Raw genomic sequence first — 20,152 nt, forward strand, 5'->3', positions numbered from 1 at the left:
GTGTGTGTGTGTGTGTGTGTGTGTGTGTGTGTGTGTGTGTGTGTGATTTCCTTTATTGTAGATCTTTTTATTTTTGTAGAGGGATTACCATGCAATGCAGTAAAACACTATTCATACATCTCATTTTACTAGGATATACTGGTCAACTTCTCTGCTGAAAGTCTCAAAATTATTTTTCTGCGGAAAAAGAAGATAGCCTTTGGATTTCTTGTTTGTATTCACTCTGTAACAATCAATGCCAGGTTGGCAGGTTTGTAAATACTTACTCTGGGTAGCAGTTTTCGAGGCAGCCATGTATTCCTCTGCATAATACTCTCTGCTAAGTTACTGATAACAAAAATGTGGATATAAGAAATTCTGAAAAATTTTATGAATCAAGAAATAATATTGGTTGAGAGACCTGTAGCAAAGATTTTTATTAGGCTTCTCATAGTCTTAATAAGAATTTACTCCTGTGTTATGCTTCGGGTTTATGCTCTCAAGCAGTTTTCATGAATCACTAGAGCTTTTCATGTACCCCTTTGAAATAAGGTATGCATGACAGGTTTTCTATGGTTGAGAAAAACAGATTTTAAGAATTAGCTATTCATGGACTATTTTAAAACATTGAAAAAGGACAGGATTCAATAGTATTGGAGTCCATCTCTTTTATTAATTTGTTAAATAGTATGGTACATTTGTCACAATTAATGACCCTATATTTATAAATTATTGTTAACTATAGCCTATACTTTGCTCACATTTCCTAAGGTTTTTACCTAATGTCCTTTTTTAGTTCCAGGATCTCATTGTGAATATCACATATTTAGTCATCATTTTTTTTTAGACTCCTGACTATGACAGTTTCTCAGGCTTTCCTTCTCTTTGATGATCTTGAGAGTTCAGTAGTACTGGTTAGATATTTTGTTCAGTGTCTCTCAATCAGTATTTGTATAATGTTTTTCTCATGATTAGAATGGGTTATGGGCTTTTGGCAAGAAGACCACAGAGGTAAAATGCCATTTTTATTATCAGAAGTACATGCTGTCAACATGTCTTATTGTTGATGTTGGCCTTTGTCAGATTCTCCACTGTAAAGTTACTCTTTTGCCCACTGTCATACTGTATACTTTGGAAAGAAAAGCAGCCACACACAAAAAAGAAATGAAGGGTTATGTTCTACTTCCCTGAGGTTGGAATAGAGAAAAGTTATTTGGAACTTTTCTGTATGAGAGATTTATCTCTTCTCTCCCAGTTATTTATTCAATCATGTCTTTATATCTGTGTATACTCAGGTATATTTATTTTATATTTTGAGTTATAATCTAATAATTTGTTTTGTAGCCCAGATTGTTCCAGTTTTAGCCATTGGGAGTGCTTTCATTTGGTTCCTGTGTCTCTTCAATTGATTTTATTTTTTATGTTGGTCTTATAGCCTGTAACCTTGCTACACTCATTTATTAGTTCTGATAGCTTTTTAAAGGATTCTGTATGGTTTTCTATACAGATGATCATGTCGTTTGGGAAAAAAGGCAGTTTTACTTCTTTTCTGAACAGAATGTCTTTTATTTTTTTCTTGCCTTATTGTGTTGGCTAGAACCTCCAATACAATGCTGAGTAGAAGTGGTAAGAGCAGATATCCTTGTCTTGTCTCTGTCTTAGGGATAAAACATTTTATTTTATTTTATTTTTTTTTTTTTAAAGATTTTATTTATTTATTCATGAGAGACAGAGAGAGAGAGAGAGAGGCAGAGGGAGAAGCAGGCTCCCAAGGAGCAGGGAACCTGATGTGGGACTCGATCCCAGGACCCTGGGATCATGACCTGAGCCGAAGGCAGACGCTCAACCATCTGAGCCACCCAGGCGCCCTAGGGATAAAACATTTTAGTCTTCCATCTTTAAGTATGATTTTAGCTATAGGATTTTCATAGATGTCCTTTGTAGTTTGGAGGAAGTTATCTTCTGTTCCTAGTTTGTTGAGAGTTATTTTTCCATGTATGGTGTTGACTTTTTTTATGTCTCTATAGAGATCATCATGCAGTTTTACTTTTTAATATGGTTTATTACACTGGTTGATTTTTGAATGTTAAACCGATCTTCATACTTGGTCATGATGAACTTCTTATGTATTTTTTGTTAAGCTGTGAGTTATAGCTTACCTTGTGAAATCTGTGTGGCACCTTGTAATTGTATTTTATTTTTTGAAGATTTATTTAGAGAGAGCGCATGTGTGTGCATTGTTGGGGGAGGGGTAGAGGGAGAGAGAGCATGACGCGGGGCTCCATCTCACAACCCTGAGATCATGACCAGAGTTGAAATCAAGAGTCAGTTATTTAACTGACTGAGCCACCCAGGCTCCCTGGGATCACTATTTTAAAAGAATGAAATAGAATAGAAAATATCAGACTGTATTAAACTATTGTTCTGTGAAATTTTCATCTTAATTGTGTGTGTGTGTCTGTATGTACTAGGCTGTAACATCAAGCGTGTTTCTTGACCTAACTTATATCATCATTTTTAAAAATAGCTAGTTCACTTTTTGACCCTGAAGATAATAAGGCATAGAGTAGGGCAAGAAAGCAAGTAGCCCCAAGAGGAGAGTGCCAGATTAAAAGAGGAACAACGGGGGTGAAAAAAATGGGGTTAGATAATGGAGAAAATGAGGAAATACGGGTTTCTTTAGAAAAGCCTCATCCATTTATTTTTTTTTAAGATTTATTTATTTACTTGAGAGAGAGAACGAGTGGGAGGGCAGCTGGGGATGGAGTGATAATCTCAAGCAGACTCCATGCTGAGTGTGGAACCCGACGTGGGGCTCAATCCCAGGACCCTGAGTTCATGACCTGAGCCGAAATCAGAAGTTGCTCACCTAACAAATTGAGCCACCCAGGCACCCCTGTTTCTTAGTTTTGAGTGAAGTGATGTTTACGTCTCCATGATGAAACCCATGGACTATGAAAGGATGTGATTATTTGTAGATTAGTAACTTAATGTTCCTAGCCAAAGGACTTGGTAGTCTTTCAGATTTTGGGACGTTTCTCCAGAAACATCCTCTCTTTTATGACTTTAATGTGGTCTTAAGGTACTTTGTTCTCTTCTAGAAATACTGTTTTGAATAAAATCAAGCAAAAGTTACTAAATTTGCTTAAACAAAGATAATTCTTATATATATTCTTATAATAGCTCTTCATATACAGTGAGAATTTAATCCTTATAGGGATGCATGGTCTTGAGATACTAGCTAGTGATGTCAATTACTAGTTCATTTCATAGGTTTGAATTGGGCCCAATTTAGGAGAATGGAACAGTGATGGGAGAAGAATCCTTATGGTATCTTTAAGTTCTAACGTATTGGATCTGTGTTTCTCTGGCACTCATATTCCTTTATTATTTGTCATCTTGATACTAAGTGTTGTAGTTTCAGATTTCTGAAGGAAAGAATCTGATTAAACAGCCTAGATGCCATTTCAACTTCTAGATCAATCACCTGTACCCAAGGAAGTATGTCTTAGGTGTGCACTTTTCTCCTATATTTATAGCCTTTCTCTGGGAAGATGGAATCACTGGTAGCTGGGCAGCCACCCTAAGAGGGGTTTGTTTATTAATAACAAGTTAATTATATTAAATAATAATGGTATTGAAAACCAACTTATAATACTGAAGTAATTTTATTTTCTGGATGGTTAAAATTAATCCTTTTTAAGTCAGTGGTTCTTAATTAGCCTTTTAAAAAAATTTTTTATTGTTATGTTAATCACCATACATTACATCATTAGTTTTTGATGTAGTGTTCCATGATTCATTGTTTGTGCATAATATCCAGTGCTCCACGCAGAACATGCCCTCTTTAATACCCATCACCAGGCTAACCCATCCCCCCACTCTCCTCCCCTCTAGAATCCTCAGTTTGTTTTTCAGAGTCCATTGTCTCTCATGGTTCGTCTCCCCCTCTGACTTACTCCCCTTCATTCTTCCCCTCCTGCTATCTTCTTCTTTTTCTTTTTTCTTAATATATGTTGCATTATTTGTTTCAGAAGTACAGATCTGTGATTCAACAGTCTTGCACAATTCACAGCGCTCACCATAGCACATACCCTACCCACTGTCTATCACCCAGCCACCCCATCCCTCCCACCCCCCCTTTTTTTTGTTTCTAAAAGCCCCATTTGAAAATATGATAAAATATGTAAAATATCTTGGACCCCTTGAAGTCCATCCAGGAACTTCAGATTGCAAATGCCTACTGTAAGTTTCATAATCAAACAGTTTAACATGCGTTGTTAAATTCCTTGTAAAATGTAGTTGTTCAGGCTATAGCATGAAATATCACAGAATAGAAATGATTATTTCTAGTTACAGCTGTTATTTAAGAAAATAATTATGAAGTAGCAGAGCCAGTTATTAAATTTAGAAGAATAGTAGGCATTGATGTGAATCTTTAATAACATGTACAATAACAGGAACCATAAACAATTTCAGGACAAGGTGAATAACTCTAAGAAATGCATATTTACTGATGAGGTTTGAAAAGAATGTCCCGGGGTTTTAATATTTGAATGCAAAGAGCTAAGTGTAGAAGAAGGTAGGTAACTAGGTCAGAAAAGGGTTTATAACTGTGTTAAGATTCTTTTGAGCTCTAACATTTTATGATTCTACCTCCAAATAAGTGTATTTAACCTAGAGATGGCATATTTGAGAAATCTGTTTCGGGTTGCTTTAGTAAATAAAACAACTGTATTATCTTTGTTTTTATGATATAGCTATAGAATGGATCTGATGAAAGTTCAAGTAAATCATGACTAAAATTTATAGTAACATTAGATATAAAATTTATGCTTTTTGATTTATGATCTGCATACTTAGTGTTTTATCAAGACCCCCAATTTTTTTTGGAAAAATTTTACCACTGGTTATATCAGGTCTCTGTGTTCATATTCCTATTTAACCTGTGTCTTTGTTTTAGTAATAAATAGCTAACACTGAGTTTTCCTGTGTATTAGGGACAGTTCCTAGCATTTTACATATTCTAACCCAGTTAATCATTAAAACAGCCCCGTGAAAGCAGGTATTATTTTGTTATCGCCATTTCACAGTTAATGAAACTGAGGTATAGAGAAGTTGAGTAGTAAGTGGCATTTTTATTATTACAGAGCTGGAATTCTTAACTTTTTCTACATTTATGGCCTGTTACCTTTAGCAAATTATAAATCTTTGATTATGGACTTTCTTTGTTTTGCCATAAGTGTCTACTCAGCACAGTGCTTTGCATGTAATTTAGACTCTAATAATTATGTATTGAGTATAAAATGCATAACCTAAGTCAAGTGCATTCTTTCCATTTGCCTGGAAATTTTATTCCTCTAGTTAGCTATTTCTGTTGTTAATACCGAAAAAACTAGTAAATGTATTTTCATGTATTATGTGTAATTAAAGAAGATTTTGGATAAAATGGAAGCCTGTTTTCATGTTTTAAGTATGTTTTCAAGTTGTTACATTGTTAAAAAGATGGTAAAAGTTAACCAATAAAATATACACATTCACACTAAAATTTATTTCATAGAATACTAATGTTAGAGTGAAGGATACGTTTATTTTAAAATAAACCTCTTTGCATGCCATAATGTACATAGTAATGAAAGAGTGTGTTTCTGAATTTTAAAAATAAAAAAATCAGTAAAATTTGTGCCTTTTTTTACCTTTTTTTACCTTTTTTTACATATCATATGACTTTCTTCTGTGCTGTTGTGACTTTCATATATTCAGGTCAATCAGCTTTCTCCTTTATCTTCGTTTTGAGTCTTTGTTAACAGCTACTTTGGTTTTGTATCTGTGTTATGCTTCATTTCTCCCACCCCTCCCTTTTATCTTAAGTAAAAAAATAATTATTCAGAAGTTTAATTCATTGACTTAAATTCCTGCCCTATTTTTAAAAGTTTGGTTTTAAAATGTTTATATAACTCTTCAGAGCTTTAAATAGTTCTTTAATGAGTGGAAGTGGTTTATTTCAGATAACAATTTATTCTCTTTAGGATCAGGCCCTTCTCAATTATAATATTCAGTAGAGTAATAGAATTATCTGGGGATTTCATATGGCAATTTAGTTCGAAGAGCTGTAGCAACACTTGGAAAAAGTATAGGTAGAAAAATACCTCTTCCAAGCCTTAATGCTCTTTTGTGAGTTTCCCTCCCTTTGTTTGCCTCGTATACACTTAAAGTCTACTTTTCCTTTATCAGTTAAGTTATGAAAAGTGTGGCTGAAGAATCATTCTCCAGTTTCTGTTTTTGCAGGAAACATAATTATATTAATAAATGATTGGGGCATTTGTGCAGAATGAAAATACATGAAAATTAAAGCCTAACATGAATAATAGACGATAAATAATTTGATATATGCACTGTTCACCAATGTAGGGAACAAGCTGTTTAATAGCTATGAATGTAAGTTACCATTATATCTTCTGCTTTCTATTTAAAATAGTTCAGTAGATGAGCAGTATTAATAATGTTTTCCAGATTAGCTCTATAATGACCATTTTGAAGTCCTATTTGGGTAAGCATGAACTTGCTTTAGTTTAAACTATAATCAATGTGTCCATAATTTAATCTAAATTAAAAAAAGGGAAGGAGAAAGAGAACTCTTATTTGGATATCTGTTTTATACCAGGTGCTTTATATATTATCTTTAATCCTCACTAAAATTGTTTGAGGTTGGTATTATTTCCCCCATGTTATAGATGAGCAAACAGGCACAGAGGTACCACAGTAAGTGGTTAACAGGAATTCAGACTTGTCTGACTTTAAGGCCCATGCTCTTTGCAGATGTTCTCCCTTTAATATGAACTAAATTGAAGGTAGAATTTCTTGTTAATGACATGAATTTTAATCTTTCCATCTTTCACTTTTACTCTTGCCAGGCCTGTCTTTTTGGGTTTTTGATGAACTTTTGTCTTCATAAAAGTGATATATGCTCCTTATTAGAACACTTAAACATATAGGAAAGTATAAAGACAAAGAAGTCTAAAATCTTACCAATCATAGGTACTCTTGATATTTGACATTTTATAATGTATTTTTTACATAATTGAAATCACAGTATGTAACTTTAAACCTCAAATTTTCACCATAATATAAGCATTTTCTTTATATGGTTGGCAAGACATATTATGTATTGATTATGTATGTTAGCATGATATAATTAGAGATTTCCCTTTGGACATTTAAGTGCTTTCACTTTTTTCCCTTTGTAAATGTCACTGAGATGAACATTCTTGTACATACCTGGTCAAGATGTTGGTTGATTTCTTCACTAATCCCTCCCATATGCACACACACACCCCCTTACATCCCTTCTTGCCCAGCACTAAGGATATATAGTCAAATGTTGGTTACTCAGATTAGTCTTTGCCCATCTGTCCCTCTGTCTGTCCTTCCTCTCTTCCTCTTCCCTTTAAATATGCTTATAGTATTTTTGAAGTATAATTAGGCTCATCTGTTTCAGGTTGATTTCAGCTTTAGGTGCTTCCCCTCTTCTCGTTCTTTCTCATTTTATTTTTACATATCTAGAGTATTAACATGCTTTCCAATGTCAGAGCTATTCAAGGCCACCCCCTCCTCGTATATACTGCATCTGCTGTCTTCTAATCATGAATTTTGCTCTAGCAGTTGTCTGTCCTTACTGTACCATCAGTGGTTTTCTTTTTTCTGCATTGTCACCAACATATAAGCTTGCTGAGTTCTCTTACCTTAATAAAGAAAACAAAACTCGAAAGCAACCTGGTTTCTCTCCTGCCTTACTGGTTCTTCTTTTGTAATCTCCTTTATTGGTTTCTTTCACATTTCTTGGCTTCTTAGTGGTCTCTGACCACAGTCCTTGAGCCATTTAATTTTCTGTCTCCATTTTGCAACTATAAATACCGTCTCTAACATTGGTGATCACCAAATTTGTATCTGCAGCTACTGAATGAGATTTGAATATTTACGTAATTGGCATCTCTTATTGGATATCTAATGGGCATCTCTTAGTTAAACTATTCAAAGCCTAAATTCTGATCCTTAATCCCAAACTTATTTCTCCTTCTGTTTCTTAACCCTGATAAGTGGTAACTCTATCCTTCCATATATATACTCAGACTAAAAACCTTCGAAGTCATCCTTGACGTCATTCTGTACAATCAAATCCTGTTGGCTTTACTTTCAAAATCTCTCTCGACTCCTCCCTTTCTATCACTTTTTACTCTCACATCTTGATCCAGGGCAGCTCTTCTCTTACTGGATTATTGCAGTAACTTCCTATCTGGGCTGCCTGCTGCTGTCCACGTCCTCCCTTTCATATATTCTCAATGGAGTGAACCTTTGAAAATTAAAGTTTCCAGGGGCACCTAGGTGGCTGAGTTGGTTGAGCGTCTGATTCTTGATTTCAGCTCAGGTCATGATATCAGGGTCTTGAGATCAAACACTGTGTTGGGCTCCACACTCAGCGTGGAGTCTGCAAAGAGAGTCTCTCTCCCTGTGCTCGTGTACACCTCACTCTCTTTCTCCTCCTCGAATAAAAAATGAATAAATCTTAAAAAAAAAAAAGTTTCCTATTCTAGTCAAAACCATCTCCAGTCACTCTCATTTTTACTCAGAGTAAAAGCCAGAGTCCTCGGAGTGGTTTTAAAGGTTCCGTGTGATCTGGCCCCTCTTATTTCTCTAACTTAACTCATTTCCTTTTACTCTTGCCTTTCTGCTCACTTTCTCCAGCCACATTCTTGCTATTCCTCAGACATGCCAAGCATTTTCCCACCTCAAGTTTTTACCCTTGCTTTTCCTTGGCCTAGAGCATTCTTCCTCTAGATATTTGTATAGCTACCTCCTTCACTTCCTTCAGATCTTTGCCTGAATGTCATCTTTTCACTGAGGGTTTTCCTTTCCATCCTTTTAAAAATTAAAAGGGTCTCTGCTTATTCCTGCTATCTTACTATTTTGCCTTTTTTCCCCTCCCTAGTCAGAATCTGACTTACTATGTATTTAACTTATTTTTTCCTTCTCCACAGAACTCTGTCCCTTTAAGTCCCATGAAGGCAGATTTTTTATCTGTTTTGTTCATTGTCTTATCTCCAGTGTTTGTTAATTTATAGGTGTCAGTTAGGATTTACTAAATGAATGATTGAATGAAATGGTCAAGGCCTTGTAGAATCAGTCCCTTTGTCCTTTCTGATTTATCTTCTACTCTCTTGGTCCTCTTGTAGTTCTATTTTATACCATGCTCCCTCCATCCTGAGAACGTTTCTTTGTGTTTTATTCCCTCTGCTTGGAATACTCTTCTGTCTCCCTTCTTTTCCTTGCCTAGTTAAGTTCTCCTACTCATTCTCAGATATCATCTCAAAAGTCCCTGTTTTCAGTGAAGCTCTAGATTAAAACCCTGTACTGTATTCTCTCTTAGTCATGGTTTTTGGTGTTCTGTCTACCAACTGAACTGAGAACTGCACAAAGGCAGGGACTCCTTGAGTGTACTGCTTGTCAGTATATGTGTCTGAATAGTGAATTCTCAGTAAGTACTTAGTGAATGCTCCCTTCTAGCTCTAATAATCTGCCTTGAGGTAGTGGTAGGCCATTCCTATATGATTAGGGGTGAAAGCCTGTCAGGAAACATCATAGTATTAAACCAAACATGAGTGGTGGTCAGTATAATACAACCCAGCATCACTGGTCAAATATGGGTTAAATGTGAATTCTGTATTTCTCAGTTGACATTCTGTGAGACGATATGAATCACGATAAAATATGGCTCAAGAAATTCTGGTGCAGAGTCAGTGGGAAGCATGAAATGAAGCCTGTGTATATTTATTGATGTTCTTGTTGATGTGTAGGGCATATGAATAACCAGTATATTTTGTTACTTTAATAATTAGTTTCAAAAAAGGTAAAAGACTGGCTGATATTTCTTGTTAGCTGGTAGTTAATTTTGTCAGTAGTTTCATTTTTGAAAAAAGTACTTCCTGGGCAAAGTTAGCAGTTTTTCATTTTTTTAGGGTTGTTTTATTTATTTATAGTTTTCGTTTGAACAGTTTTTATTTCAAGTCATATATAACATTATTTTATTCGTACATCTTCTCAATTGCTTCTTATATTTGCCCTTTCCTTTCCTACATGGCAAGTTTTGGCTTTATGTTCAGGGATCTTTTTGTAGTCTTCGTCCACTTTTGGTCCAGTGATAACCACCTCGCTAGGGTGAATGGCCACATGGACAGTTGTGCTATTCACCTTCTCTCACTATACTCGTTTAGTGTAGATGGTGTATTTCTTTCTGTAAATCCGGACTACTTTGCCAATCTACTGACCTTTTAGTGTCCTTGCACAACCTGTACTTCATTCTCCTTTTGGATTAGCATGGATCGAATATTGTACTTCTGTCTCAGCTCTTTGGAAAGAGGGGAAAAAGACATAATCTTCCTGTGAATATGGGAAGGTGCACTGAAATGTCTTTTATGGTTCTTGCTCTGGTTAGAAGTCACAAAGGGATTGAACTTCATTTTGGCCGCTGTTCCTTCAGTAATGGCTGCAAAAGAGACAAACTAGGGTTGTTGTAAGGATCAAATAAAGTGATGTATATGGAAGTACTTTAATGTATATGTATAATTTATTGTTATTACTGTTATCGTCTTTATTAGTTGTGATATTGGGCAAGTAAGTTAGTTTCTCATTATGTTTACTTATCAAATCAGTGGGAATAAAAATAGTATTGACCTTAAAGGTTTATTGTAGGAATTAGATGAAGTAGTAATGCTTGCATGCAAAGAACCTGGTACACAGTAAACCCTTGGAAAATGTCCAGTATTGTTTTAACTATTATTGTTATTTCCAGTCTTTTTTCTTAAGTTTAAGATTTTTCATTTTTAATTCATCATAGAGAATCTGTGTTCTTCATGAGAGACAATGGACTCTGAAAAACAAACTGAGGGTTCTAGAGGGGAAGGGGGTTGGGGGATGGGTTAGCCTGGTGATGGGTATTAAAGAGGGCATGTTCTGCGTGGAGCACTGGGTGTTATGCACAAACAATAAATCATGGAACACTACATCAAAAACTAATGATGTAATGTATGGTGATTAACATAACAGTATAAAAAATTTAAAGAGAATCTGTTCTTTAATTAGAATTTAGGATCTAGTCTCCCATGTGACTTTTGGCACTTTTACTAAGCACTTTACTACTTCATTTATCTTAACTCCTACAGAAAGGATAAATGGTATTTGTACAGCCAATTTAGGATTATAAGTAATTGGTATTTTTAAGTCTCATGTAGAAAACACCAAAATTGGCTGCCAAGTAGAGTTGCATAATCCCTTTCCTCAGAGACCTTTTAGAAAAAGATTTATGTACTCTAATTTATTCCTGAATGATCTGGGTCAGTTTCTGAGGCTGGGACTCTCTGGGTAATTCTAAAAAGGAGTACTAATATCCTTTGATATTGTTCTTGGGATGATGAATGGGTAGCAGCTGCTATTGCTACTTCTAAAGGGTCCCCTTATTCCCTTAACCTTCCTTGTAGGTTGGTTAGTAAAATAGGAATATTCCTTCTGTCTGTGATGTGGTCTGTAGCAAAGTGAACAACACGTGGTTATGGAATGGCCTTGAGCTATCCCCACTGCCTTGCATAGTACCTGGAGAAAAGTGGATGTTACTTAAATATTCATAAATTTGAAAGGCAGTAAGAACCAGAGTTTTATGTATGTGGAAATATGATATTCAAATATATGCTAAAAACACTGTAGGCTTTGTATAAGAGAGCTATGGATAAGAGAGATCAAAACAATAACAAAACCTCATTGAAAAACATGGATTAAAGTAGAGCCCGTCACTGAAGTTTTGTGTTTCTTTGTGCTGCTATTATTTTTAATGCTTTGTACATTTGCGAGAATGGGGTACAGTAACTGACACTAAAATGAATGTCAATATATATTCTCTTTCAGATTTACTAAAAATTTATCTCCTGACAAGATAAATCTAAGTACCCTCAAAGGAGAAGGTGAACTGAAGAATTTGGAGTTGGATGAAGAGGTGCTCCAGAATATGTTGGATTTGCCAACATGGCTTGCTATCAACAAAGTTTTTTGTAATAAAGCATCTATTAGGGTGAGACTTTGATATCTGTGGAAAGCATTTTCTGTTTTCATTTTTTTATTTTATTCCTATCTCTTAAAATAAGTATTTTGTTTTAGTTTAGATAGTTCTATAAAAAAACATTTTCATTAATATAATTTAAGACAAATACCTATGCCTAAGTAATTGCATGAATGCGTGCCAGATAAATTTAGTTGAAGTCATATGCTAATATATTATTAATTTATAGTTTAATTTTTGTTTAAAGTTTAATTTTAACATTTAAATAAAGTATTGGTAGTTATTAATAAAATAATTGGTTAAATTTGGCATATATTCAAACATATTTTTTCATAAGATTTATTAATAGGGACAATTTAAATTTGTAGTAAGTAAACATGATTTCAAATAAAGACATGAAACCATCAGTCCTTACCTTATTCTGTACATTGTACTTTTATTTGAAATTTTATTTATTTTCCTCATTTGTTTCTTCCTCAAGGATTTTTAAGTTTTCTTTTATTATTATTATTATTCCTCCTTATTAAAATTTATTCCTGCATACCTTTGACTCTAATTGTATGTCATATCACTTCTTGCTCTTAAAGACCAGTCTTTTTGAGAGTCTGCTCAGTAGAAATACTGCATGAGTAATCTGTTTCGTAAACTCAAAATTGGACTCCAAAGAAAAGATTGTAGAAAAGTTCCTATATTGTTCAATGGTGACCTTTAACCCAAATATCTATAAAGATGTGACTTTTTAGTGTGTGTTTGAACATTATTATTTGATACTGCCTACATTTACCTGAGTGGCCTCACCTTTGTGTTTTTCTTGAATATCTACAAAAAGATTGGTCAGAATTTTATTTTATTAAAAAAATTTTTTTCTAAAGATTTTATTTTTAAGTAATCTCCATACCCAACATGGGGCTTAAACTCATGACCCTGAGAGCAAGAGTCACATGTTCTTCCGAGACTGAGCCAGCCAGGCCTCCCATGGTCAGAATTTTAGAATTTAAAAAACTGTTCAATGAATAAAAGACTGGTTATACTCTGCTGGGAAATCTTAGTTTAAATTACAAAGTTAAAGAGGTGCCTGGCTGGCTCCATCAGAAGAGCATGCGACTCTTAATCTTAGGGTCGTGACTTCAAGCCCCATGTTGGGCATGGAGCCTACTTAAAATTAAATCGGTCAATGATGAAGTTAAAATGTGTTTTAAGGTCTGGGAAAAAAGAAACTTATGAGGACCTAAAATTCTTATTTTAAAAGATGACTAAGAAAATATGATTAGTAGTCTTTTCTTATATAAAATAGGTACATCTAATTTCAAGAGTCTAAATGAGTTGCTCAGTTACTTTGCAATTTGAGGAAAAGTCATCTGATAGAATTTGGTATGTCTATCACTATATTTAGAGAGCATCTGTGTTGATTGCTATTTTAAATTATTTTTTAATGATTGATTTTAAAGAAAAAAATTTTGGTTTTTTTTTTGGTAGATTCCATGGACAAAATTGAAAACACATCCCATCTGTTTGGTGAGTTCTGACTTGCCTCAGAAATAAACATTTATATATGCATATGATCTAATTATTCTAATATTAATCTTTTGTTTCAGAGAAACACAGTCTTCTGGCTTTTCTACAGATTGGCTTTCATTTTATTTGGATGGTACTTAGTTTTTTCAGCCCTTCATTGAGAAGTTTGAATTTTAAAATGGGAAGGTCCTTTAAAATTTTTCAGATGTATTATGTTCTAAGTTGTTATATTTTTATTGTGTCATTTAGCTCTTTATTGACATACTATGACAGTTTTAGTAACATTTAATTCAAACTTTCTGTATTTCTGATTTTATTGATCTACTAAATTGAATAATATGCATCTGAATATACTTTCCTTTTTTTTTAAAGATTTTATTATTTATTTATTTGAAAGAGAGCACACACACCTACACAAGAGTGGGGTGGGGAGGGGCAGAGGAAGAGGGATAAGCCGACTCCCCGCTGAGCAGGGAGCCCAGAGGGGCTTGATCTCAGGACCTTGGGATCATGACCTGAGAGGCGAAGGCAGATGCTTAACCAGTTGAGCCTCCTACTTTGCTTTTTTATGGAAAATTGAAGAAAGATTGGTCATTTGGTCATTTATTGATTCATTCATTCCACAGATATTTATTGAGCACTTTCCCTGTGCCCTGAGGGAACTTAATATTTTTATAGAGGAGACCAACAACAAACAAGTAAATAAGACAATTTCAGATAATAAATGCTATAGTAAAATAGAGAATGAAGAATGACTGAGTTGTGTTAGTGATGACTACTAAGGACATTTGATCTTCAAGCAAAACTGTTACCTTGAAAGACATTTTTTCATTATGGCAATGTTTATTTTTTCACATTTCTTGCATATTTCATGTTTTTCAGTGTTGCATGTCTTAAATCTTAAGTCTTAGACTGGGATAAGCTTTTACAGCTACTTAAATCCCATTCATTAATATATAATGTCATTTAGCAATCAATAATATCACACATTCTGGAATTAGAGATTGCGCTTCTGTAAAATCTGACGATTTCAGCGCATATGGCTACTTGTAGTATTTTTGTCTCATACTCCTATATGCCTACAGCTTTTTTATCAGATGCCTTGAGAAAGGACTGAGCACATTTTCTGTTTTGGTATTTGTCTTTTTAGACTTTTAGAGACATTTATTTTTTTATTTTTTTAAAGATTTTATTTATTTATTTGACAGAGAGAGACACAGTGAGAGAGGGAACACAAACAGGGGGAGCAGGAGAGGGAGAAGCAGGCTTCCCGCGGAGCAGGGAGCCCGACATGGGGCTCGATCCCAGGACCCTAGGATCATGACCTGAGCTGAAGGCAGACTGAAGGCAGATGCTTAATGACTGAGCCACCCAGGCGCCCCATAGAGAGACATTTAAAGTGACTCTGCTTACTTACTGTTTACGTTGTTCCTAAAGAAATGAAAGAGAAAATAGTGTTACATGATATTTTCATAAAATACATAAAATACCTAATTTTTAATTTTTAATGTATTTTTATTAGTCTCTGGATAAAGTAATAATGGAAATGAGTACATGTGAAGAACCACGAAATCCTAATGGCCCATCACCAATTGCAACTGCTTCAGGACAAAGGTAAGCTATTTCCATTAACTGCATGACTTGCAAAGGGAGTTATTTTCTGTAGTCAGCTCTGTTATCTGTAGTAATGGAACATGAAATAAAATTTCCTAATCTCAGACAGTTTCTATTTCAGTCACCTTTTCCCATGAGACATTTTGCAGTTTTGGTATTACGTTGCCAGAGTTGTAGAATTGATTTTTAGCCTCCTTTATTCATCTTGCTTTCCTTGATACTAAATAGTAATGATCAACCAAAAACATCCTATAAATCAGATAATATCTAAGTCTCTGAATAGTTTCTTTGCCACTCATTTATTCTATGCATCAGTGTAACTTTTATGACTCTTAAGGGTTAAGTTGATATCTTAAAAAATTATAGGCCTTTTGGGTTACTCCAAAATTCATGAAATATAGAAGGTTCACACTTTATATAAATTGGATTTTCATAGACAAAAATCAGATGCTAATAAAGTAGAAGCTTGGGGGCCATTTTGCAAAGTCTTAAAAAGTTAGATCTTAAAAAAATAGATCTTTTTTTTTAAAAAGATTTTATTTATTTATTTGAGAGAGTGAGCAGGAGGGCGCAAGCAGGGGGAGGGGCAGAGGGACAAGCAGACTCCCTGCTGAGTGGGAAGCCTGATGTAGTGCTGGATCCCAGGACTCTAAGATCATGACCTGAGGCGAAGTCAGACACAACTGAGCCACCCAGGCGCCCCTTAAAAAATGGATCTTTAAAAAATTGCCTGTTTATTATTGTGTACATTAAATTTGGCTTTCATACTATATATCATTTTCTTAAGGCAGGATTTCTGCACTAATTTTTGTGCACCTATTCATGTAAAATGTTCACATAGATTTTAATGTAATTAGTTCCTCCTCAAGTTGTAGAACACAGCAGCCCTGAATGTTTTATAGTATTCGGGTGCTGTGTCAAACCAATGATAAAACTCTTCTTTGGAATGAATGTACATGGGGTGCCTGGCTGGCTCAGTTGGTAGAGCATGTGGCTGTTGATCTTGGAGTTGTAAGTTTGAGCCCCATGTTGGATATAGAGATTACTTAAAAATAAAATCTTTAAAAAAAAAAAAAATAGAATGAACGTACTCATCGGATACACAGACACACACACTAGTGCATTTCCACCTTTGTCTTTCACCAAGGTTGAACCACCTTTACATTAGTGCTTTCTGTGAGAATACCTACAGCCTGATCAGTAAAATAGGAATCTGATGGTGATCCATCAGTCCACTGCTAAGAGTTGACTGAAGGCTAGGTTTATCAGGTGTACAGTTTATATGTGGCCTACAGGTAATAGTGACTGGGAAAAGAGCTTCCACATTAACTTCTTTGTAGTTTATACATCATCCAGCAATTTGAGATTTTAAAGTTTAAAGTATGATTTCATGTGTGATAGAGTAGATTGGAGCAGTTGGTCATGTTGGGTAGAGTCCAAAAAATTAGAGAAAAAGTAGAGGTGTTTATAAGATTATTGAAAGTGGAAAAGAAGATCAGGAAAATTGCTGTTGTTGATAATGTTCTTCCTAACTCATGTTTTTATAGTATCAATAAGCTTTATAATTTTGGCTTTGTAATCATATGATGATAATCCTTATATTTTTATGTATGGTGGTATGGTTAATCTATTTCCACATTTTCCAGACTTGCCTGATTATAGCAATCACTTAGGGTGCTTACTAAATCTATATTCTTTTGGGTTCCTTTTTCTGAAATTATGATTCTTAAGTTCTAGAATGGTTATCAAGAATGTAATTATGTATTTTTAACAATTCTTTATACTTAGACAACTTGGAGAAACACTGATCTATATGATTTTGTCTCTATGAGATTAAAATGGAGGGAAATTAATATTTAACAGGCTGGCCTTACCTTCTGTGCTGGACCTGTGAGTTGATTATGTTCCCATAGATTAATGATCTAGTAAATTTGTAAGTTCAGAAATTGTATCACTTTGTATAGAGGAGATCTACATCTTTGTGAAGATTAATCAAACTTAGAAGAGACTTGTTTGAATACTGGAATTTTACCTTTTTAATTTATAATGGATGACATAGCCAGAAACTTGAAGACTTTAGTCATTGATTCAGGCTTCACCCATCTGGTGGTAAATCCTCCAATTCAATTGTAACACTTTTTTTTTTTAATGCACAAGTTAGAACAGATGGAGTTGGATATTCCAAAGGGCATTGCCAGATAATTATTATAGAATAATAGATTCTTTCCAACTCCAGGAATATTTCTAGCCAAGTGACCAAGTATTTGTCCTTGGGATTAAAGCAGCTTCTCTCTAGGATGCTGATGAGTTCTTCCTCTTTAGTTTTCAATAATATTGTAAATAATAGTTACATTTCATAAAGTATCATGAATCAAGAGATAGGCTGTTTGGTTCATATGCATTATTGCATGCAACCCACATGTAACCTGCAAAGTATTACCTGATTTAAAAGATAGGTCATCTGAGGATTAGGAAGCTTAGGTAATTTATTCAGTAAGATAGTAAATCAAGACGCTTAGCAGCAGGTATAGGAGAGGGATGTACATGATCAATAAAAATGATGGGTTCACCTTTATACATGTTGGCTTTGAAATGTATGGGAGTCAGCCTCGTGGAAATAGCTGGTGGACATTTGAATTTTAACACTTTCAAGTTCTAGGGAGAAATGTGGATAGAGATTTAGGAATAATGGTCATAGTGATAATAATTGAAGTAATGTGTTACTTGGCCAAACTTTTATTACCCTTCCTGCCAAAATATATTGGTAGTCTATATTCCAGTCATACTGTACTACTCATTATTCTCAAAATGTGACCTCTGCTTTCCTACTTTTCTGTGCCTTTGCTTGTACTTTTCCCTCATATAAGATTTCCCTTCTTCCTATCACTCCCTGTAGGAAATATATTTTTCTTTCCTAGATAGATTTCCTTAGTTATGAACAATTTCTTCCTCTACCAAGTGTAATGATGATTCCTTTTTTAAAGCACTTAATTACAGACTGCCTAATGTTTCAGTTCCTAGGTATATGTGTTTTTCCTCTCCAAGTAACTTGCAAGCCCTAGAATACCACAACTATATTCCAGTTTTCCTTACATCCCAGCATTGTGCGCGTGGTAGATGCTCAATAAATATTTGCTGAATTAGATTGGAGAATGTGAACTTTTTCTGACTTTATTCCTAAATTTGAGATTATATTGTAGTTATAGTTTGTAGCCAGGAATTTAGCTTTCTTATTTACTTTATAGATTCCAGTTGTTTGAACATCTGGCAACTTGAGAGTAGGCAGTTTTGGATTGATTATAATAAGCTAATTTGAAGAGTAACCTTTCAGGGGGGCCTGGGTCGCTCAGTTGGTTAAGTGTCCAACTCTTGATCTCTGCTCAGGCCATGATCTCAAGGTCATGAGATGGAGCCCCGCATCGGTCTCCTTGCTGGGCGTGACACTTGCTTAAGATTCTCTCTCCTTCTGCCCCTCCCCCTGCTCATGCACACGTGCCCTCTCTTTTTCTCTCTCTCTCAAAAAAAATAAAGAGTAACCTTCACTCACACCTATCAAAATAACTTCAATCAAAACCACAAGGAACAAGTGTTAGTGAGGATGTGGGGTTGAAGGAATACTCGTGCACTGTTGGTGGGAATGCAAACTGGTGTAGCCACTGTGGAAAACAGTATGGAGGTTCCTCAAAAAATTAGAAATAGAACTACCCCTACAATCCAGTAATTGTACTGCTGAGTACAACAACTCTGATACTCCTGAATTGCACCAAAGAATGCAACAACACCAATTAGAAAGGATACATGCACCCCATGCTTATTACGGCATTATTTATAATGGCCAAGATATGGGAGCAGCCCAAGTATCCATTGATTGATGAATGCATAAAGAAAAAGTGGTATATATCTACAATGCAGTATTACTCAGCCATTAAAAAAGAATGAAATCTTGCCATTTGGAACAACATGATGGATCTAGAGCGTATAATGCTAAGCAAAATAGGCAATCAGAGAAAGACAAATACCATATGATTTTGAAATTTAAGAAACAAAACGAACGAGCAAAGGGAAAAAAAGAGAAACAAACCAAGAAACAGACTCTTAAGTATAGAGAACAAACTAATGGGTACCAGACGGGAGGGGTGGGTGAAATAGATGTTGGAGATTAAAGTGTACACTTCTGATGAGCACTAAATAGTGTATAGAATTGTTAGGTCACTATTGCATACCTGAAAGTAATATATTACTGTATATTAACTATACTGGAGATAAAATTAAAAACTTACAAAATAAAGAGTAACCTTAAGCTTTAAAAATCTTTTATCATTTTGAGAAGAACATTTTTTATAATTTACATGTAATCAGCCTAGATTATTGTTTTAACCAGAAAATTTTTTACATAAAAATGAATAATATAATGGTCAGTTTGTGCATTTGTGTGAGAATATTAGCATAACCTTTTAATGATTTGTTTTGGCTTTAGTGCATTATATTTTGTTTTGCTTTGTTTTTCCAGTGAATATGGCTTTGCTGAAAAAGTAGTTGAGGGAATTACTGTTTCTGTAAATTCCATTATTATCCGCATTGGAGCAAAAGCTTTCAATGCATCCTTTGAACTTTCTCAGCTAAGGATCTATAGCGTAAATGCAAACTGGGAACATGGAGATTTAAGATTTACTCGTATTCAAGATCCACAGAGAGGAGAGGTAAACATTTTTTTTCATTCTTTGTTTAAAAAAATGTTTTAGTCATTGATAAATAAAAGAGGACATTTTAAAATAATTACTTCTTACAGTTACCTAGATTTACATACTACATTTACTCTTACCTTTTAACTATACTTTTCTCTGTATTTCTCTTAGTTATTTAATTAAAAATGTGCATATTTTAGTGTTTTTACTGTAATCTTTCAGTTTATAGTTAATGAACCCCTTTTTTAATGAACCC

At 34.5% G+C, this 20,152-nt stretch overlaps 1 protein-coding gene and 1 pseudogene across 2 annotated transcripts in view; one reads left to right on the top strand and one right to left on the bottom strand.

Moving 5' to 3' along the window:
* Positions 1–20,152, top strand: part of BLTP3B (bridge-like lipid transfer protein family member 3B) — a 120,943-nt gene that overhangs the window by 20,447 nt on the left and 80,344 nt on the right. For both annotated transcript variants that reach the window (XM_025882433.2, XM_025882432.2), the window contains 4 exons: positions 11,932–12,094; positions 13,559–13,597; positions 15,120–15,211; positions 19,722–19,911. In XM_025882433.2, the coding sequence (XP_025738218.1) occupies positions 12,032–12,094; positions 13,559–13,597; positions 15,120–15,211; positions 19,722–19,911 (384 nt within the window). In that variant the 5' untranslated portion in view covers positions 11,932–12,031. The remainder of the gene's footprint in view (positions 1–11,931; positions 12,095–13,558; positions 13,598–15,119; positions 15,212–19,721; positions 19,912–20,152) is intronic.
* On the bottom strand, positions 170–10,493 carry LOC112831906 (ribosomal protein uL24-like pseudogene; annotated as a pseudogene).

This window comes from Callorhinus ursinus, unplaced genomic scaffold (assembly GCF_003265705.2).
Source record: "Callorhinus ursinus isolate GAN/ISIS: 27379988/994484 unplaced genomic scaffold, GSC_fseal_2.0 scaffold14, whole genome shotgun sequence".
In the NCBI taxonomy this organism is placed as follows: domain Eukaryota; kingdom Metazoa; phylum Chordata; class Mammalia; order Carnivora; family Otariidae; genus Callorhinus; species Callorhinus ursinus.